The sequence below is a fragment of the Dasypus novemcinctus genome, chromosome 23 (assembly GCF_030445035.2).
Source record: "Dasypus novemcinctus isolate mDasNov1 chromosome 23, mDasNov1.1.hap2, whole genome shotgun sequence".
In the NCBI taxonomy this organism is placed as follows: domain Eukaryota; kingdom Metazoa; phylum Chordata; class Mammalia; order Cingulata; family Dasypodidae; genus Dasypus; species Dasypus novemcinctus.
In genome coordinates, this window is record NC_080695.1 from 15,889,245 (window position 1) to 15,912,012 (window position 22,768).

At 53.6% G+C, this 22,768-nt stretch overlaps 1 protein-coding gene, 1 long non-coding RNA gene and 1 other non-coding gene across 6 annotated transcripts in view; 2 read left to right on the forward strand and 1 right to left on the reverse strand.

The window, feature by feature from the left end:
* Positions 1 to 4,279, forward strand: part of LOC139437404 (uncharacterized) — a 45,452-nt gene extending 41,173 nt beyond the window's left edge. For all 4 annotated transcript variants that reach the window (XR_011647175.1, XR_011647176.1, XR_011647177.1 and 1 more), the window contains one exon: positions 3,819 to 4,279. This is a non-coding gene — a long non-coding RNA (uncharacterized lncRNA). The remainder of the gene's footprint in view (positions 1 to 3,818) is intronic.
* Positions 766 to 892, reverse strand: LOC111761464 (small nucleolar RNA SNORD22). The gene has a single exon (XR_002794826.2). It is a non-coding gene; the product is annotated as a small nucleolar RNA SNORD22 (small nucleolar RNA).
* A 5,505-nt stretch (positions 4,280 to 9,784) lies between the features above and the next one.
* Positions 9,785 to 22,768, forward strand: part of MUC3A (mucin 3A, cell surface associated) — a 45,793-nt gene continuing 32,809 nt past the window's right edge. The window contains exons 1-3 of the mRNA XM_058285883.2: positions 9,785 to 10,084; positions 11,612 to 21,928; positions 22,020 to 22,208. Coding sequence (XP_058141866.2) covers positions 9,949 to 10,084; positions 11,612 to 21,928; positions 22,020 to 22,208 — 10,642 coding nt within the window. The 5' untranslated portion in view covers positions 9,785 to 9,948. The remainder of the gene's footprint in view (positions 10,085 to 11,611; positions 21,929 to 22,019; positions 22,209 to 22,768) is intronic.

Here is a 22,768-nt window from a genome sequence, read left to right on the forward strand (position 1 = left end):
TGTCCCCATTTTCACTACGGCTTCCTCCCTCATGACTGAAGAGATTCTGACACCTGTATTTGACGTTATTCCACATTTTCCCCACTTTATCCGTTGATTACAGTATCGGTCGGGCACACGGGGCGGCCTCATCCAGGGGCACCTGCGGCCAGGCAGGACGGGCCCGGACGGCGCTGCCACAGAGAGGGCGCCCGCCGGCGGGCCCCGTCCCGTCCCCTCTGACTGCCCGGGCGAGCGCAGTCCCATTTCCTCCGCACGGAGCCCAGGGACCCCAGCTCCGCCGGATGCCCCCGCCAGGCCTCCACCCCCTTCCCTGCCTGCCTCCCCCTCTTCCCCCCCTTCCCCTCCCCCCTCTCCTCAACCCCCACTCGAATGGAAAATCGCTTTTTTTTTTTAAGATTAAAAAAAACTTCATTTGGAGACAGTAGAAAGGCTGAATTGTATTCTAATTTGAACAGCTACACTGGACTGCCTTGAGGTCCTCCAAGATTTGAGTTCTTTAATGGCAGACAGGAGTCCAGCAGAAATATGACTCAAGAATTTCCCTCAGATCACTGCTTGGGCTCCAGGCAAGGTGCTGGACTTTTTAGCGAAAAAACTGCTTACTAACAGCACCTCCTAAGGTGGGAGTCTTCATTTGTTATTCTGAAACAAGCTGCTTCTGAATCAGAAAACCATGTTAATTAGTTAAGAATTCTAAATATCCAAAGTGCTCTAACATGGTTACTGGATACGGAAAACTAAACAAATGCTGTAGCCATCTATGTACCTCAGACAGTTCCTTACGGGACAAGTTCTCGTCCTCTCTCCCAGTTAGCCCCAGTGTGTTCACCATTTACCAGCTCTGTGACCAGAAGAGGGGTTAAGACAAGATGTTTGTTCCTCACAAGCAAACTTAAGCTTTTTAAAAGATCACTTTGTAAATGCTGTTTGTCTTTTCAATCTTTTATCTGTCTTTCGCATAGCAAATCATTCCCCTCCAGGCATTCTTGGTCTACTTTCTGTTGTTTTAGGTATCTTTTCCCTGCAAAAATGTTAATATTCTTAGGTAGAAGAACATGACTACGTTTATTTTTATAGTTTTTAATTTTCTTGACTTTATTACAATAATCTCCTCGGCTACCAAGTCATATAGGTAGCCCGAATTTTCCTCTAGGATATGTACCGATTTTTCCTTATGTTTTTGATTACTTTGCTTTAAAATTTAAGGTCATAAGATAAAGATAGAACTTTGTTTTCTTTTATGTGGATAGTCCATTGTGTTATTAAGTAAACCATTCTTTCCTCTGAATTAAATTTCACTTTTGTTTTATATTAAAGTGATGGGATCTATTTCTGGCTTTTCCACCCTGTTTCATGGATCTATTGTTTATTATCATGTCAACACCATGCTGTTTGGATTATGGTAGCTTCATGGTTATCTCTTTTTTTAAAAAGATTTATTCCCTCTCTGCCCGCCCCACCACTGCCGTTGTTTTGGGCTCACTGTCTGCCCTGTTAGTCTTCATTTTAGGAGGCACTAGGAATGAACTGGGGAAGGAGGCACCCAATCACTTGAGACACCTCAGCTCCCTTGGTTACCTGTTCTATTTTTCACAATGTTCTAGTATATTCTCAGCCATTTCTTCATTGACATGAACTTGAAAGTCACTGCATCCATTAAAACCTTTAATCTCATTGGGATTTTAGTTAAAATTGTGTTAAATGTATATATTACTTTTGGGAGACAACATATCTGTGTCGCTAAAATCTTTATACCCAAGAGTGTGGTTCATACTTTTCATTGTAGTACTAGAAAAACCTAGTGCAGCCTACATATTGAGGCATTGGACCGAACCTTTGTAACCAAGGGTTAAGAATTATATAGATGCTGTATAGTATGAAAAACAGCAAAAGGTTAGTATCTGAAATGGCTGAAACTAGCTGGATTTAGGCTAGACCTGCTGTGATGATGGTCCTTCTAAACAGGTCTCACCCCTGTTGAATGGCCACTCAAAACTTAGCCTCTCCCTTGAGTACAGCCACTCCACCCTCCTGTTTGGTCTCCATATGGACCACCTCGTGACTGACCTCTACTCTACTTTCCTATCCCAGAATCTCCATCACTGATAATGGTCATGACTTTGTGACTCACCCTGGTTTGGTACCCGCCCCACCATGTTCAACCCCGTAATGTTTATTAACGAAGGAACCTGTGTCCAACTCTGCCTCAACTATCCATTAGCATCCCGATGGTGTAAAATATTAGAATTTCTGCAGTTGGTGTAGGCTGATTTGAGATTGTACCTCTTCGGTCTCCCACCAGTGAATAAACCCTCTTTTCCTCCCTACCCTAGTTCAGTGTGTTTCTCTATTCTGCTGTTGAGCAATGGAACCCAGTCCAGGACCACCCTGGTCCCTTTTCATCATTTGTTTAGATCTTGCTTTATGCCCTTGAATAAAATGTTATAGATTTCCTCATATGTGTTCATTTTTATTAAATTTATTCCTAAATAATTTTCTGTTTGACTTGCTATTGTGAATGGAACATTTCATCCAATTTATGTTTCCAGCTGGTTATTTCTGGAATGGAGAAAATTATTTATATTATATCCAGCCACCTTATCAAGGACTCTCATTAATACAATGGTTATTTTTTCCAATAGCTTCTTTTGGATTTTGTAATTGCACAATAGTTTCATCATCACAAATGGGAATACCTAAATTTTTCTGTTTATGCCAAATATTTATTTTTATTTTTGCTTTATTACATCAGCTAAAACCTCCCAAATGATGTTGAAAAATAATGGCAATAACAAGCATTCCTGACTTGTTTTTGTTGTCAATAAAAATACCTTGAGTAGTTGATTATTTAGAATGTGTTGTTACTTCCTATTTCCTTAACTTGTGTTTTTTAATTGAGAAATATATCGTTCATCCAAAAGAATAATAATAAAAGAATATCCACGTACTCACTACCCCGCTTAGGAAACTGAAAATCACATACTTAAAAAACCCTTCAAATGCTTCTCACCAATTACATACTCCTCCTTGTGCCATGATAACTGCTATCCTAAATTTTCTATTAAAAATTATGTTTTCTTCATAGTATTACTCTACATATAGATAATCCTAATCAAATACTATTTAGCTTAGTCTTTAAAAATTCATATAAATAAGAGTTGTACTGCATGTGTTCTTCTGTGAACTGATTCTTATGCTTACTATTACTCTATTTCTTGATTTTCTTTCTTTTTTTTTTTAAAGATTTACTTATTTTTATTTAATTCCCCTCCCTCCCCCGGTTGTCTGTTCTCTGTGTCTATTTGCTGCGTCTTATTTCTTTGTCTGCTTCTGTTGTTGTCAGCGGCACGGACAGTGTGGGTGGCGCCATTCCTGGGCAGGCCGCACTGTCTTTCGCGCTGGGCGGCTCTCCTTACGGGGCACACTCCTTGTGCATGGGGCTCCCCTACGCGGGGGTCACCCCTGCTTGGCAGGGCACTCCTTGCGCACATCAGCACTGTACGTGGGCCAGCTCCACACGGGTCAAGGAGGCCCGGGGTTTGAACGGCGGACCTCCCATGTGGTAGACCGACGCCCAAACCACTGGGCCAAGTCCGTTTCCCTATTTCTTGATTTTCAGATGTGAAACACTGTGTTCTGCCATCTCCCACAACACCAAAGTACTTCCCATTACTGTCATCATCTCTTCTAGAAAATTCCAGAAATGACCCAAGTCATTACCTCTCTCCTTTTTACCCTACTCCAGATATTGACACGGGATCCAGTATTGAGGTTACCTCCCTCCCACTGATAGTAATTTCTTCTCATCCTTCTAGGAGCAAGTCATTGAATTTCCCCAAATCCAGCCGGCTCTCCTCTCTAATATGACCAGAAAACCCAGCTTCTCCAGTATTGTTGGAAACAAAGACATAATGATCTCATATGGACAGACATGCTGTTTCCCTGGTAACGCTTGCACTGTTAGAAGTTCGGCAGTTGGGGAGTGTTGGGAAAGAACACTCAAGCAGGATGAAGCTGTCACGGGCTACGAGAGTAATGAATACATGTACCTGGTAGATATATAGAACATCTAGACTTTGTACTCTGAGATAAGGCCTTTTACTTTCTTAGGATGGATGGGTGACTTGAGACAATAGTCGACTGAATTCTGTAGGTTATAGGTAGTATTAATGTTTAACTACATGTAGCCGCTTGTTCGCATGTATGCTGGGGTATATATAGAAGCCCCTCTGAAGCAATAAATTTGTCTGCTGAGCCTTACTCACAGACCCCTTGATCCCAGCTCTCTCTCTCTCTGTTTCATTCCCGATACCCTATGGGCCCTAGTCTCCAACACAGCATAGTTTTTCCTCCTTCCACTATGGGGGTTCTCTGCGATTACTCTCTTGTGCCACCTCAGCTCCCCTGTTCTGCTACGTCTTCTTATTTTCTCTCCTCGGTGTCTCTTGTTGTGTCATTTTGCTGAGCCAGCTCTCTGCATTGGCCAGCACTCCTGTGTGGGGCAGCTTTTCCTGTGTGAGGTGGCATTCCCATGCAGGGCGGTTCTCCTGCAGAGGGCCACATTCCCACATGGGCCACCACTCCACATGGGCCAGCTCGCCACGTAGGCCAGTTTGACCTCACCAGGAGGCCCTGGGTATGGAACCCTGGACCTCCTATATGGTAGACAGGAGTCCAATTGGTAGAGCCACATCTGTTTCCCCCAGTGGGCTCTTGTTTAACATAAGCCCTAGTCACTCCCAGGATCTCAACTGTGGCAGATCATTCAAAATATTTGCTCTCCCTCCCTGGACTGAATTACACTTCCCTGCCAAGACTTTATCAGGCTCGGCTGCCTGACTTGTGGTGCCTCTCCCTGATAAGGGATTTTACATCTGCCTGGTTAACTCAGGGGCAATCCTGGGACTTGCCTTGCCAACAAAACATGGCTGGAAAAGATGCACATCACCTCTGGAAAGAAGCTTTAAGAGTCAGGCATGGCTGTGCTGTCTGTCTTTTTCCACTGCCATGACACCGGCAATGTCACAGATGGGGGTTGCTCCAGCAGTCTGGGTCCCAGAGTGAAGATGACATGGAGGATAACATGGGCAATGCGATGGCAAATCACATTAGTGAGAAATGGCAAGTTGCATTGCGAGAAATAAACCTTTGCTGTTGCAAACCTCTGAGACTTTAGTGTTGCTTGTTACAGCAGCATAACCTAACATCTCCTAACTGATATTCTCACTGGCTTCTGTTTCCTCAAAGCCAAGTATCAGCTCCACCCTACGTAGTCCACCTGCAATCATGATGTGAGGGACAACACTGGGCAGCATCTTGACTGCCACCTCCTGACACCATTCGGGAGACAACTGCATTCACAATTCAGACAGTCACACAGTGGAGGGGATGGCGAGTTCACTGGCCTGACATTCCCAACCTCCCCCATTCCCCCCTCACTCCTCGGGCGAGAAGGAGTGACCTGTTCCACTAGCTGAATTTAGAAGCAGAAACTGGTCAAGCATCACTAGACCCTCCCTCTGGAGATGAGCTGCCAGCTCAAAGCAGCTCTTCTTCCTTGCTCCTCCATGTTTAAGGCTTCAGGGGCAGACCTCCCATGGGGAACCCCTAGTTCAACACCGTCTGGAATCCAGTGGGTAAGTTTGTCTAATTGTGAGGTCAGGATTAGGAGTCCCGCTTGCCAGCGATATAAGCCACATCCTCCACACAAGCTTTCTAAGTAATAAAGATGACAGTTTCGTTTCTGATGGGAGTCTAAGATACCTGATTGGTATCCTTATTTCTTGATGGACTTAAAAGTCAGGTGGGGACAAAGGTGCTATTTAGTGCACCCCCTCAAACACCAGCATTAAGAGCTGACATGCCCTTGGGTTGGTTTGTTGTCAGTTCTATGTCCTCCTCCCCTTCCCCCATTCCTTCCCCTCTTGCCCACCTCAAATATCTGGATTCCCAGCCTGTCATTCACACTTTATCCCTAATCTGTGACATTTGGGGGGGTGAGGTTGCCAAGGTACGGGTCCCAGCTTGTACTTTCCCATCTTCCCCCGGGCACCTGTGACAATGGTGAGACCTTAGAGAGAGGCCAAGGGCCCTCAGTGATCTCCTGTGGACCCCACTTTAGCCTGTGGAGTGAGGAGCCCAATGGTGGGTGCCGCTGATGATTGGGCCAACTCCTCCATGCTCGCCCATGGCTTCCCAGCTCTGCTCCTTCTCCCCAGCAGCCTCTCATCTATCTTGACCTCCAGCAGGTGGCTGGGGCCATTGTCACTTCTGGGGTCACCTCTGGGTCTGAGGCATGTGGGTGGACTAAAGAAAGGCTCGTGCTTCCAAGCCTGGTCTTGCTCAGCAGGGCAAACAGATGCGGGGCCTGCTGCTGGGTCTCTCCCTTACGTCCTTTCCCACGAAGGCTGGGCCCGAGGTGGGGCTGAGGAGCCCTGAGACAGCAGCAAGAGGGCTCCAGCCTCTTAGCTGGTCCATCTTCTCTCCAAGTGGAGCTGGGGCTCCCCTGGTTGCTGCCCCAGCTGGGAGGGCAGTGGTGTCACCTTCCCCTCCCCCTCCTGGGCAGGCACACAAATGACTCACACCAGCCAGAGACTGATAAGTGAGTGTCCTGGGAGATATCACTAATAAGCACAATTACAGTTCTGGAGAGAGAGGTGTCAATTCCTGGAGGGGAGGCAGTGCGAAAGGATGAGTAGGGTTTTCAGAGCTGAAAGAGAAAGAAAAAGAGAAAGGAAGGGGGCAAAGGCCGGAGTCCCCTGAGTCCCGGAGGTCTGCGGCCAGGAGGCCAGTTTGGCTGGGGCAGCAGGAGGGGGTGGGCAGGAGAGGGGAGGAAGCTGAGACGGGGTGGGGAGGGATCAGGAAGCTGGGGTTCGACTTCCCCAGAGCCTGGGTGTTCCTTACCCCCAGGATGCATTCACGGGGCTGATTCTCACTTGTGTCTCCAGCACAGTGACTGGCATTTTGTGGTGTTTGATGCTTTTTCTTTTGTTTTTAGATTAAAAACCCCCCAAACCTCCAGTTTTGCTTCCAGCCTCTTGGCCAGTGCTGGCTGGAGGTGCCTGAGGACAGAACCCCAGGCCCATGGAGATGTCTCTGAAAAACCAACAACACTGACACTTCTTGAACATTTTAATGCTGTGCGAACTGGTCAAACACGTTAGGAAATTGGAGTGGCAGACCCCAAGAGCGGCCCAGGCTCCTGGCTGCTCCCTCCCTGATCTGCAGCTACTGAATCTTCGTCTGGTTCTGGACTCCACCTCATCCGGGTGCTCTCTCTTTTTACTCCTCTGCTCACTGCTCCAGCTTGACTACACACCTCAGGGGCCGGGGCAGTATCTAATGTACCCCCAGATTTCAGCGCGGCTGGCAAGAGGCACATTCCCCTCAAGTTGCTCCCCACGAGCCTGGCAGAGGTGAGCTTTCTCCCTTCTGCTTTGTTCCTCCCTGGCCCCCCTGGGTGGAGGGGGATCTGCAGGCTCCCTCGGTACAAAGGCTCTTCCCCAGACCCTCCGGACGGTCATACTTAATTTCATAGTCCTAATTTTGTATTCTTGTTTTGAAAGAGAAACCCCCAAATTGTATAAGCTTCAGATCCCCAAAACCTGAATCTGGCCCCCAAGTGTGGTGAAGCTGGCACTTCCAGCTCTGCCCTCAAATCCCCTGTCCCCCCTTCTCCGCCCACCACCCCCGAACTCTAGTCCTTCCGGCACCAACGTGGCACTCCCCTGACTTGCCCCTGCTGGCTCTCTGGGCCTCTCCGACCTTCGCCCCTCCTGGGTTCACTGTGGACAGAGAACCCTGCGGAAGCTGATAGCTTCACCGCAGGTGTGGACTGACACGGGCTGGGATCTCTTTACCAGACATGGCCTCCGGGGCAGACGCCACTTCCCTGACCACCAGCCTGCCTTACTCTAGGTTTTCCAGTTTAGATGATCTTCCAACACAGAATAGAGTTTCTGAGTAGAAAGTGAAACTACGGAGAGGGCTCAGGTTCTGGGACCCTAGTTCCTTCCAGCTTCCCAGAGCTAACCTGAGCCCCGGGGTCATATGGGTGGGGCTGCTTCCACATTTTGCATGCATCTATACATCTCTATATATATCTGTATGTATCCGTAGGAAATATATTCCTGAGTATGTTTTAACAAATGTCTCTCTATTGCTCTCATTCAACAAGAGGTTCTTTCCATGATAGAACCTTGTTGTTCTGGATGGGAGCCTAGCAGAGAAGGATTCCATAGTCTTTCTAATCTCCTCCTGGATTGCTTCCAATTTGCAAGTTAAAAGTCGAACTGCAATAAACACCCTCATGCATGTCTCCTTGAAGTGCTTCCTGAGTGCAGAGAAGGGCATGGACTCCTCTGTCTAGAGTGAATGAGGTCACTGATAGGAAAATAGCTAGAATAAGCAAACCCACAGAGGCATAAACTAGACTCTAGATGACCGGGGGCTGGGGCGGGGGCAGGGAGTAGAAGTGAAGGCTTCAGATGCACAGAGTGCCTACTGGGAATGAGGGAAAGGTGTTGGTGATGAATGGTGGTGATGGTAGCACAACACGGTGAACAGAATCAACAGCACTGAAATAGATATATCTGGAGGTGGTTAAAAGGGGGAATGTTAGGTTGTATATATGGTACTAGAATAAAACATAATAAAAATAAAAAAAAAAAGAGTCCATTTAATTGCATAACACAGTGAACCCTAAGTTAAACCATGGACTATAGTTAATAGTACAATTATCATAATGTGCTTTTATCAATTGTAACAAATGTTCCACACTGACGCAAGGTGTTAATAAGAGGGGGGCATATGGGAATCCCGTATTTTATTAAACCCACAACTTCCCTAATTAAAAAAAATAAAAAGAGAAAAAATGGAGCTACAAGGTGTTAAGAATATGGAGATACATGGCAAAAACACAACTATTGTAACTTAAAGACTATAGTTAACAGTAATAGTGTGATGTTTTTGTAGCAAAGAAGGTACTATATCAATGCTAAAGGAAAAAAAAAGAATATGGGATTTAGTCTTATGAGATGTGAATATGATCGAGCATTTTTTTTGAGCATTTTTTTTTTCATTGTCCTCATTAACAAGGACACCTTGGTCATGGCATTTAAAACCCATTTCTGCTCATTTATTTATCTTTCAGAAGACTGGAGAAACAATTTTGTTTTTAGGATTAAATAACATAAATGTGCCTGGACAGGATTGTTTAAAATAATTTGGTAAGCTGCCTTTTGTCTGCTATTTTATTTTTTGAAGTTCAAATAAAGTTTCAAAAAAAAATTCATAGATGCCACCAAATTACCACCACAAAATTGCCTTTTGAAAGCAATCCACCCCACTTCTGCTCCCTCCAAGGGTACCGGCGTCTACTCTTCCCACCTTTGCAAGGTGGAATCAAGCTGTTTAACGTTTGTGTCCATTACCCACCCCATTTCCTTTCCTGGGACCCGCCCCGGCTCTTGGACTCCTGGTTGGATCCGGTACTGTCCCGTGCCTTTGTGTGGCACTGGTTGCAGTCCCAGAGTCCTGCTAACGGTGGGATGGCAAGAGTGAGGCGCGAGGGACAGAGGCCGAGGGACACAGTGACCAGGGGAGATTTCTACCCCCGGCTGGGATGGAGGAGCCGGCGCTGGGGGCAGGCTCCAGAGTCCAAGGCCTCGGCCAAGCCTGTCTCCCTCCAGGTGTGCAAGTTCCTGGGGGGAGGGGAACTGCAGGCAGGGGTGTGGCCACCAGCGCTTCGCGGGCCTGACCCCTGCCGCCCCATTTGTTTCTGGGTGTTTTCCTCCCCACCGTGCTGAAGTCGGGATCCAGGCGGGAGGGGGCAGCAGGCTGAGGTGGGGAGGTGCAAAGGTGAGGCTGCGCTCATCCAGTACCCAGCAGGGTAGAGGGAAAGCCGTCACTTTCACTTGCGCTGGGTGCTGAGCGCAGCTGGGAACGATGGGGTGGCGTCCCTGCCTGCTGCCCCCCCTGTGCTGGCGCCCCTCTGCACCCGCCCCCCAGCCCACGGGGCCCATGAGGCCACTCAGGTTCCTCGGCCTCCTCTGGATGCTCGGCGCCTCCCCAGGGCTCGCAGGTGAGGAGGACAGGTGGGGGGGGCTGGAGGGAGCCTCCTGGGGGGGGGCCGAGGAGCGGTCACTCAGAGCGCTGGGAGAGGGAGGCTGGGACCAGCGGGTCGTTCGCCCCCCAGGACTGAGCAGTTTGCAGCTGTGCTCACACCCTGGAGGCGGGGGATCTCCCCTCCCTTCGTTCACTCCCTTTCCGAGCCCCCCCACTCCTCGTCTGTCCCCCGGCTTCCCTCGCCCCTGGACTTCCTCACCCCGGGACCTATCCCTCCCTCTCCTTCCATCGGTGGCCCCCTTCGCCTCTGTCCCTGGTATCCCTCCTCTCCCTTGGGCTTCCCCACTTTGTGCCCCCAGGTCCCCCTCCCCCAGCCTGCCCCCAACTCTCCCAGCCCCCACCAGGACCCACAGCACTTGGACAGGAGGTCCCTCGAGTCGACGGTGCTCCCAAAGGTGGGGGGTCTGAGACCACTCAGTGTGAAGTCCCGGACCTTCCTTCAATCCCACTTTCCCCACCGAGGGCCCCGCAGGTCACCCTGTCACTCACCTCCAGGGCCACATCCTGGTTCCAAGGGCTGTAGCCCTAGGATCTTTGTGACCCTCACCCCGGGCCTTCCTGACACCCCCGAGCGAGCGGGGCTGAGCGTGAATCTCCAGCTCTTGACGGAAGCTGCACTGTCCCCTGCACTGTGCCCCAGAGAGGGCGAGGCTGATGGGGCGCAGGCCGGAGGCGGGTGGCGCTGCCCACTCGGCACTGCCGCGCCCGCGGAAGCTCCCCTGGCTGCCCGCCAGCCCAGGCCCGTCTCGGAGCCTCCAGGCCACCATCTGTAAAGAGGGGCTCCCGCTGGCGCACTAACTAATCCAGGGTCCCTCAGAGCAGGTGGCACAAACCACGTCCATGTTTCTTAGTAACACCCTAGACCTTACCATCTCCAGAACTCGGACCTGCCTGAGTTACCCCTTCCTAGAAGCTTCCGTCTCTGTCCTTTCCTTCAGCCTCTCGGTGTGGCCCTCTCTCTAGGTCCCTCGAGCTCGACAGTCCTTCTCTCCCTTTACCATTCTCCAAGCTCCTTTCCCTCTGGTTCCCCCTTCCTGCAGGGGTGGCAGTGGGTCTGCGGAGGGGTGAGGGGCAGGGCAGAAGGAGGGGGGCAGAGAGGCAGGGGGGCAAGTGGAGGAAAGAGGCAGAGGAAGAAATGGCAAGAGGTGCCCAGAAGACGAGGAACGGGTGTTGGGGATGGGGGCGGCAGGTGGGACCTGAGCGCAGCTGACCTGGGACAGAAGGTGGGCAGCCGGCCAAGGCAGGGCAGGGAACGGCAGGGGCCGCTTCTCTTGGAGAGGCCCCTGGGAAAGACAGAGGGATGGCCAGGAACCAGATGGCTCCCAAGGCCACACTCCCTCTGATGGGGGGAGAAGTGGTGATACAGTTTGCCCTTGGTGATACCCATCTGGAAATCAGAGCGGAGACTAAATGAGGGAGTGCTACCACGAAAAAAAGAGCTGCAAATTCACCGATGAATTCCTCTATTCTGCTGCCAATACAGGGAGCCTATCCATGGCTATCTCCGCCCCTAAAGCACATTCCTGGGGTGCAGAAGCAGCCCGCACAGCTCTTGACAGCACCCCACACTCCAAAGGCCCAGCTGGGTGGCCTCTCCAGAGGGCTGCAAACACTTACACCTTTCCAGGCAATAGGAAAGGCACTCCGATGGTGACCATGTCCCCCCGTTTCAAACTCATGAATGAGACACTGCTTGAATCTCCAACTAATGGGAGAACGTCGAGCAAGTTTGTTCTCAGAGTGGACACGAGCCCACAGACCCTCATTCTCTACGATACCAGGACAGAGTGCGTTTCACAGACCACTCTCGTAGTCACCATCACGTACCCCACAACCACCTGCGTGACACAGACAAAAGTAAGCACCACAGCCTCTTACACCACCAGGCCAGGGACATTGGAGACAATGACAAGCACCATTAGCAGTACCGCTCATCCCACCACCACAGGCACCCTTGAAACCCCATCGACTGTCCACAGCACTATCACAACATCCAGTCCTGCCACCACCTCTGCCCAAACTCCCACTGAGAGAACCACAACCGTCAGCACTGTCACCACTCCTTCCCGTCCTCTCTCCACCACCGCGCCATCCACGTCTGCCACCTCTTCCTCCACATCGACCAGCAGCACGACAACCACCAGCACGCCAACCACGCTTCCACCCACCACTCATTCTTCCACAGAAACCCTCAGCACAGGAACCACCGGCACCTCCCCACTCACTTCTTCAATCACCCCCACGGCGACAGTCGTTTCAACACCCACCACCTCCACCCCCACAACCGCCGCTACCGTTCCATCCTCCACCCACGTGGCTACCACCTCTCCCGTTGTCACAGGCACGCAGGAAACCAGTGCCACCACCCACACCAGCCCCACCACCACCCTGGCCACCTCACTTGGGACCACCACTGCAGCGTCCACACCGACCCCTGTGACCACCCTCTCTGTGACTACCACTAGCGCCTCCACAAGTCCCAGGACAGAATCCACTTCTCTGCCCACTAGCACTGACACATCCCCCAGTACCACTTCTAGCACCACAACTCCTCCCACAACCCCAACAGAGCAAACAGCAACCACTGCTACCACAACGGCTGTGACGTCTTCCACTCACACCTCTACACACGGTACACCTACTGTCCCTTTGACAACCCCCTTCTCCACAACGAGCACGCCCACCTCTGCCACTACCACCACACCCACGTCTTCTGTTACTGGGGCGACGGCAACTTCTGCAACACCTTCCTCTCCGAGCACAGAAAGTCCTTCAACCACACCAACAACCATCACCTCCTCCACTCCGGGCACGACTGGCACACCGAGCGTGACGACAGGCTTGACTTCAACACCCACAGACAGCTCTACCCCGGCGACCCACACGAGTACACTTCCACCCCCATCGACTGTCCACAGCACTGTGACAACATCCAGTCCTGCCACCACCTCTGCCCAAACTCCCACTGAGAGAACCACAACCGTCAGCACTGTCACCACTCCTACCCGTCCTCTCTCCACCACCGCGCCATCCACGTCTGCCACCTCTTCCTCCACATCGACCAGCAGCACGACAACCACCAGCACGCCAACCACGCTTCCACCCACCACTCATTCTTCCACAGAAACCCTCAGCACAGGAACCACCGGCACCTCCCCACTCACTTCTTCAATCACCCCCACGGCGACAGTCGTTTCAACACCCACCACCTCCACCCCCACAACCGCCGCTACCGTTCCATCCTCCACCCACGTGGCTACCACCTCTCCCGTTGTCACAGGCACGCAGGCAACCAGTGCCACCACCCACACCAGCCCCACCACCACCCTGGCCACCTCACTTGGGACCACCACTGCAGCGTCCACACCGACGCCTGTGACCACCCACTCTGTGACTACCACTAGCGCCACCACAAGTCCCAGGACAGAATCCACTTCTCCGCCCACTAGCACTGACACATCACCCAGTACCACTTCTAGCACCACAACTCCTCCCACGACCCCAACAGAGCAAACAGCAACCACTGCTACCACAACGGCTGTGACGTCTTCCACTCACACCTCTACACACGGTACACCTACTGTCCCTTTGACAACCCCCTTCTCCACAACAAGCACGCCCACCTCTGCCATCACCACCGCACCCACGTCTTCTGTTACTGGGGCGACGTCAACTTCTGCAACACCTTCCTCTCCGAGCACAGAAAGTCCTTCAACCACACCAACAACCATCACCTCCTCCACTCCGGGCACGACTGGCACACCGAGCGTGACGACAGGCTTGACTTCAACACCCACAGACAGCTCTACCCCGGCGACCCACACGAGTACACTTCCACCCCCATCGACTGTCCACAGCACTGTGACAACATCCAGTCCTGCCACCACCTCTGCCCAAACTCCCACTGAGAGAACCACAACCGTCAGCACTGTCACCACTCCTTCCCGTCCTCTCTCCACCACCGCGCCATCCACGTCTGCCACCTCTTCCTCCACATCGACCAGCAGCACGACAACCACCAGCACGCCAACCACGCTTCCACCCACCACTCATTCTTCCACAGAAACCCTCAGCACAGGAACCACCGGCACCTCCCCACTCACTTCTTCAATCACCCCCACGGCGACAGTCGTTTCAACACCCACCACCTCCACCCCCACAACCGCCGCTACCGTTCCATCCTCCACCCACGTGGCTACCACCTCTCCCGTTGTCACAGGCACGCAGGAAACCAGTGCCACCACCCACACCAGCCCCACCACCACCCTGGCCACCTCACTTGGGACCACCACTGCAGCGTCCACACCGACGCCTGTGACCACCCACTCTGTGACTACCACTAGCGCCTCCACAAGTCCCAGGACAGAATCCACTTCTCTGCCCACTAGCACTGACACATCCCCCAATACCACTTCTAGCACCACAACTCCTCCCACAACCCGAACAGAGCAAACAGCAACCACTGCTACCACAACGGCTGTGACGTCTTCCACTCACACCTCTACACACGGTACACCTACTGTCCCTTTGACAACCCTCTTCTCCACAACAAGCACGCCCACCTCTGCCACCACCACCGCACCCACATCTTCTGTTACTGGGGCGACGTCAACTTCTGCAACACCTTCCTCTCCGAGCACAGAAAGTCCTTCAACCACACCAACAACCATCACCTCCTCCACTCCGGGCACGACTGGCACACCGAGCGTGACGACAGGCTTGACTTCAACACCCACAGACAGCTCTACCCCGGCGACCCACACGAGTACACTTCCACCCCCATCGACTGTCCACAGCACTGTGACAACATCCAGTCCTGCCACCACCTCTGCCCAAACTCCCACTGAGAGAACCACAACCGTCAGCACTGTCACCACTCCTTCCCGTCCTCTCTCCACCACCGCGCCATCCACGTCTGCCACCTCTTCCTCCACATCGACCAGCAGCACGACAACCACCAGCACGCCAACCACGCTTCCACCCACCACTCATTCTTCCACAGAAACCCTCAGCACAGGAACCACCGGCACCTCCCCACTCACTTCTTCAATCACCCCCACGGCGACAGTCGTTTCAACACCCACCACCTCCACCCCCACAACCGCCGCTACCGTTCCATCCTCCACCCACGTGGCTACCACCTCTCCCGTTGTCACAGGCACGCAGGCAACCAGTGCCACCACCCACACCAGCCCCACCACCACCCTGGCCACCTCACTTGGGACCACCACTGCAGCGTCCACACCGACCCCTGTGACCACCCTCTCTGTGACTACCACTAGCGCCTCCACAAGTCCCAGGACAGAATCCACTTCTCTGCCCATTAGCACTGACACATCCCCCAGTACCACTTCTAGCACCACAACTCCTCCCACAACCCCAACAGAGCAAACAGCAACCACTGCTACCACAACGGCTGTGACGTCTTCCACTCACACCTCTACACACGGTACACCTACTGTCCCTTTGACAACCCTCTTCTCCACAACAAGCACGCCCACCTCTGCCACCACCACCGCACCCACGTCTTCTGTTACTGGGGCGACGTCAACTTCTGCAACACCTTCATCTCCGAGCACAGAAAGTCCTTCAACCACACCAACAACCATCACCTCCTCCACTCCGGGCACGACTGGCACACCGAGCGTGACGACAGGCTTGACTTCAACACCCACAGACAGCTCTACCCCGGCGACCCACACGAGTACACTTCCACCCCCATCGACTGTCCACAGCACTGTGACAACATCCAGTCCTGCCACCACCTCTGCCCAAACTCCCACTGAGAGAACCACAACCGTCAGCACTGTCACCACTCCTTCCCGTCCTCTCTCCACCACCGTGCCATCCACGTCTGCCACCTCTTCCTCCACATCGACCAGCAGCACGACAACCACCAGCACGCCAACCACGCTTCCACCCACCACTCATTCTTCCACAGAAACCCTCAGCACAGGAACCACCGGCACCTCCCCACTCACTTCTTCAATCACCCCCACGGCGACAGTCGTTTCAACACCCACCACCTCCACCCCCACAACCGCCGCTACCGTTCCATCCTCCACCCACGTGGCTACCACCTCTCCCGTTGTCACAGGCACGCAGGCAACCAGTGCCACCACCCACACCAGCCCCACCACCACTCTGGCCACCTCACTTGGGACCACCACTGCAGCGTCCACACCGACCCCTGTGACCACCCTCTCTGTGACTACCACTAGCGCCTCCACAAGTCCCAGGACAGAATCCACTTCTCTGCCCACTAGCACTGACACATCCCCCAGTACCACTTCTAGCACCACAACTCCTCCCACGACCCCAACAGAGCAAACAGCAACCACTGCTACCACAACGGCTGTGACGTCTTCCACTCACACCTCTACACACGGTACACCTACTGTCCCTTTGACAACCCCCTTCTCCACAACAAGCACGCCCACCTCTGCCATCACCACCGCACCCACGTCTTCTGTTACTGGGGCGACGGCAACTTCTGCAACACCTTCCTCTCCGAGCACAGAAAGTCCTTCAACCACACCAACAACCATCACCTCCTCCACTCCGGGCACAACTGGCACACCGAGCGTGACGACAGGCTTGACTTCAACACCCACAGACAGCTCTACCCCGGCGACCCACACGAGTACACTTCCACCCCCATCGACTGTCCACAGCACTGTGACAACATCCAGTCCTGCCACCACCTCTGCCCAAACTCCCACTGAGAGAACCACAACCGTCAGCACTGTCACCACTCCTTCCCGTCCTCTCTCCACCACCGCGCCATCCACGTCTGCCACCTCTTCCTCCACATCGACCAGCAGCACGACAACCACCAGCACGCCAACCACGCTTCCACCCACCACTCATTCTTCCACAGAAACCCTCAGCACAGGAACCACCGGCACCTCCCCACTCACTTCTTCAATCACCCCCACGGCGACAGTCGTTTCAACACCCACCACCTCCACCCCCACAACCGCCGCTACCGTTCCATCCTCCACCCACGTGGCTACCACCTCTCCCGTTGTCACAGGCACGCAGGAAACCAGTGCCACCACCCACACCAGCCCCACCACCACCCTGGCCACCTCACTTGGGACCACCACTGCAGCGTCCACACCGACGCCTGTGACCACCCACTCTGTGACTACCACTAGCGCCTCCACAAGTCCCAGGACAGAATCCACTTCTCTGCCCACTAGCACTGACACATCCCCCAATACCACTTCTAGCACCACAACTCCTCCCACAACCCGAACAGAGCAAGCAGCAACCACTGCTACCACAACGGCTGTGACGTCTTCCACTCACACCTCTACACACGGTACACCTACTGTCCCTTTGACAACCCTCTTCTCCACAACAAGCACGCCCACCTCTGCCACCACCACCGCACCCACATCTTCTGTTACTGGGGCGACGTCAACTTCTGCAACACCTTCCTCTCCGAGCACAGAAAGTCCTTCAACCACACCAACAACCATCACCTCCTCCACTCCGGGCACGACTGGCACACCGAGCGTGACGACAGGCTTGACTTCAACACCCACAGACAGCTCTACCCCGGCGACCCACACGAGTACACTTCCACCCCCATCGACTGTCCACAGCACTGTGACAACATCCAGTCCTGCCACCACCTCTGCCCAAACTCCCACTGAGAGAACCACAACCGTCAGCACTGTCACCACTCCTTCCCGTCCTCTCTCCACCACCGCGCCATCCACGTCTGCCACCTCTTCCTCCACATCGACCAGCAGCACGACAACCACCAGCACGCCAACCACGCTTCCACCCACCACTCATTCTTCCACAGAAACCCTCAGCACAGGAACCACCGGCACCTCCCCACTCACTTCTTCAATCACCCCCACGGCGACAGTCGTTTCAACACCCACCACCTCCACCCCCACAACCGCCGCTACCGTTCCATCCTCCACCCACGTGGCTACCACCTCTCCCGTTGTCACAGGCACGCAGGCAACCAGTGCCACCACCCACACCAGCCCCACCACCACCCTGGCCACCTCACTTGGGACCACCACTGCAGCGTCCACACCGACCCCTGTGACCACCCTCTCTGTGACTACCACTAGCGCCTCCACAAGTCCCAGGACAGAATCCACTTCTCTGCCCATTAGCACTGACACATCCCCCAGTACCACTTCTAGCACCACAACTCCTCCCACAACCCCAACAGAGCAAACAGCAACCACTGCTACCACAACGGCTGTGATGTCTTCCACTCACACCTCTACACACGGTACACCTACTGTCCCTTTGACAACCCTCTTCTCCACAACAAGCACGCCCACCTCTGCCACCACCACCGCACCCACGTCTTCTGTTACTGGGGCGACGTCAACTTCTGCAACACCTTCATCTCCGAGCACAGAAAGTCCTTCAACCACACCAACAACCATCACCTCCTCCACTCCGGGCACGACTGGCACACCGAGCGTGACGACAGGCTTGACTTCAACACCCACAGACAGCTCTACCCCGGCGACCCACACGAGTACACTTCCACCCCCATCGACTGTCCACAGCACTGTGACAACATCCAGTCCTGCCACCACCTCTGCCCAAACTCCCACTGAGAGAACCACAACCGTCAGCACTGTCACCACTCCTTCCCGTCCTCTCTCCACCACCGTGCCATCCACGTCTGCCACCTCTTCCTCCACATCGACCAGCAGCACGACAACCACCAGCACGCCAACCACGCTTCCACCCACCACTCATTCTTCCACAGAAACCCTCAGCACAGGAACCACCGGCACCTCCCCACTCACTTCTTCAATCACCCCCACGGCGACAGTCGTTTCAACACCCACCACCTCCACCCCCACAACCGCTGCTACTGTTCCATCCTCCACCCACGTGGCTACCACCTCTCCCGTTGTCACAGGCACGCAGGCAACCAGCCCCACCACCACTCTGGCCACCTCACTTGGGACCACCACTGCAGCTTCCACACCGACCCCTGTGACCACCCTCTCTGTGACTACCACTAGTGCCTCCACAAGTCCCAGGACAGAATCCACTTCTCTGCCCACTAGCACTGACACATCCCCCAGTACCACTTCTAGCACCACAACTCCTCCCACGACCCCAACAGAGCAAACAGCAACCACTGCTACCACAACGGCTGTGACGTCTTCCACTCACACCTCTACACACGGTACACCTACTGTCCCTTTGACAACCCCCTTCTCCACAACAAGCACGCCCACCTCTGCCACCACCACCGCACCCACATCTTCTGTTACTGGGGCGACGTCAACTTCTGCAACACCTTCCTCTCCGAGCACAGAAAGTCCTTCAACCACACCAACAACCATCACCTCCTCCACTCCGGGCACGACTGGCACACCGAGCGTGACGACAGGCTTGACTTCAACACCCACAGACAGCTCTACCCCGGCGACCCACACGAGTACACTTCCATCCCCATCGACTGTCCACAGCACTGTGACAACATCCAGTCCTGCCACCACCTCTGCCCAAACTCCCACTGAGAGAACCACAACCGTCAGCACTGTCACCACTCCTTCCCGTCCTCTCTCCACCACTGCGCCATCCACGTCTGCCACCTCTTCCTCCACATCGACCAGCAGCACGACAACCACCAGCACGACAACCACGCTTCCACCCACCACTCATTCTTCGACAGAAACCCTCAGCACAGGAACCACCGGCACCTCCCCACTCACTTCTTCAATCACCCCCACGGCGACAGTCGTTTCAACACCCACCACCTCCACCCCCACAACCGCCGCTACCGTTCCATCCTCCACCCACGTGGCTACCACCTCTCCCGTTGTCACAGGCACGCAGGCAACCAGTGCCACCACCCACACCAGCCCCACCACCACCCTGGCCACCTCACTTGGGACCACCACTGCAGCGTCCACACCGACCCCTGTGACCACCCTCTCTGTGACTACCACTAGCGCCACCACAAGTCCCAGGACAGAATCCACTTCTCTGCCCACTAGCACTGACACATCCCCCAGTACCACTTCTGTCACCACGACTCCCCCCACGTCCCCGACAGAGCAAACAGCAACCACTGCTACCACAACGGCTGTGACGTCTTCCACTCAGACCTCTACACACGGTACACCTACTGTCTCTTTGACAACCCTCTTCTCCACAACAAGCACGCCCACCTCTGCCATCACCACCGCACCCACGTCTTCTGTTACTGGGGCGACGTCAACTTCTGCAACACCTTCCTCTCCGAGCACAGAAAGTCCTTCAACCACACCAACAACCATCACCTCCTCCACTCCGGGCACGACTGGCACACCGAGCGTGACGACAGGCTTGACTTCAACACCCACAGACAGCTCTACCCCGGCGACCCACACGAGTACACTTCCACCCCCATCGACTGTCCACAGCACTGTGACAACATCCAGTCCTGCCACCACCTCTGCCCAAACTCCCACTGAGAGAACCACAACCGTCAGCACTGTCACCACTCCTACCCGTCCTCTCTCCACCACCGCGCCATCCACGTCTGCCACCTCTTCCTCCACATCGACCAGCAGCACGACAACCACCAGCACGACAACTACGCTTCCTCCCACCACTCATTCTTCGACAGAAACTCTCACCACAGGAACCACCGGCACCTCCCCACTCACTTCTTCAATCACCCCCACGGCGACAGTCGTTTCAACACCCACCACCTCCACCCCCACAACCGCCGCTACCGTTCCATCCTCCACCCACGTGGCTACCACCTCTCCCGTTGTCACAGGCACGCAGGAAACCAGTGCCACCACCCACACCAGCCCCACCACCACCCTGGCCACCTCACTTGGGACCACCACTGCAGCGTCCACACCGACGCCTGTGACCACCCTCTCTGTGACTACGACTAGCGCCACCACAAGTCCCAGGACAGAATCCACTTCTCTGCTCACTAGCACTGACACATCTCCCAGTACCACTTCTAGCACCACAACTCCTCCCACGACCCCAACAGAGCAAACAGCAACCACTGCTACCACAACGGCTGTGACGTCTTCCACTCACACCTCTACACATGGTACACCTACTGTCCCTTTGACAACCCTCTTCTCCACAACAAGCACGCCCACCTCTGCCATCACCACCGCACCCACGTCTTCTGTTTCTGAGGCCACGTCAACTTCTGTAATACTGTCTTCTGTGAGCACAGATATTACTTCAACAACAGCAACAACCATCATCACCACGTCTCTGGGTAGCACTGGCACATTGAGTGTGATGACACCTCCTTCACCCAGTACCAACAGTATTCTCACAACTTCTTCCAGATATACACCTCCTTCCTCTACTGCAGAAACTATGGAAACTACAGGAACAACCTTCACAACTCTCTCTACTAGAACTTCTTCACTTACTTCTCCTCCCATTTCTATTCATACGGCAACCACACCCATTCATTCTATCAGTGTTCCTTCCACCACTCCATGTCCGGAAACTATACCAATTACATTAGTCTCACTCTCTCCCACTACTCCATGTGTTGAAGTTGATTCCAGTACTGAACTTACGAGCACCCACTCCATAACCACCTCACATATCCCTGGCTTCACCAGCATGTTACCCACAACAAAGCCACCCGTCAGCCTTCCTGCCATGACAACTTCAAGCATATCGACCCACTCTACCCCAATCCACATGAGTACTTCACAAACTCTGATATCCACCACCTGGACTTCTACTACCCTGATGTCAACCAAGACAACTTCAACCTCTACGCAGACGTCCACACAGTCAACGTCAACTGCCACTCCAGGTTGGGCTTCCTTCCTTTTCCCCTGCCGATTTCCTCTGCTACCTCCTGTCATACTCTAGCATGAACTGCCCTTGCTTCTTGTGCTGCCCAGGCCCCTGTCTGAATGGTGGGACCTGGGAGCAAGGCCGTTGCCACTGCCACTCGGGGTTCTCTGGGGACCGCTGTGAGTCCCAGGACTTCGAGTGCAAAAACGGGGGAACATGGGATGGCCTCAAGTGCCATTGTCACAACACCTTCTACGGCTCCACCTGCGAGTTTCCAGTGGAACAGGTGGATCTGGGTGAGTCGCCACAATGATCATCTCTGTATTTTTTCCACTGGCCCGGTCCCGTTGGTGGCCTGGAGGAACTCAAGTCGTTTTGGCCAATCCCTCCATCTCAACTCCAGTCCTTCTCTGCCTTCTCTCCCATCCCTTCTCCTACCCCATGACAGACATCCCTTTCATCCTCACCTGTAGGAGGACCACACACCTTCCTGGCACTTCCTCTCAGTCTGCCTGTTTGGCAGTTATGTTGGTTTCCAGTTGCTCCTGTAACAAATTACCACCAACATAGCACACGAACCCCTTATCTTACAGTTTTGGGGATTAGAAGTCCAACATAGGCCTCCCTGGGCACACTCAAGGGACCTGCAGGGCTGTGTTCTTTCTGGAGGCTCTCGAGAAGAGTCCATTTCCTTGCCTTTCCCAGCTTCTAACAGCTGCCCACATTCCTGTCTCAAGGCCTCTTTCTCCATTTTCAAAGGCAGCAACATGGCAACTGTCTGTGTCTTTCTTCCATAGTCACATCTTCCTCTGACCTCTCCTGCCTTCCTCTTCTGCCTTTTTGGATGCTTCTGATT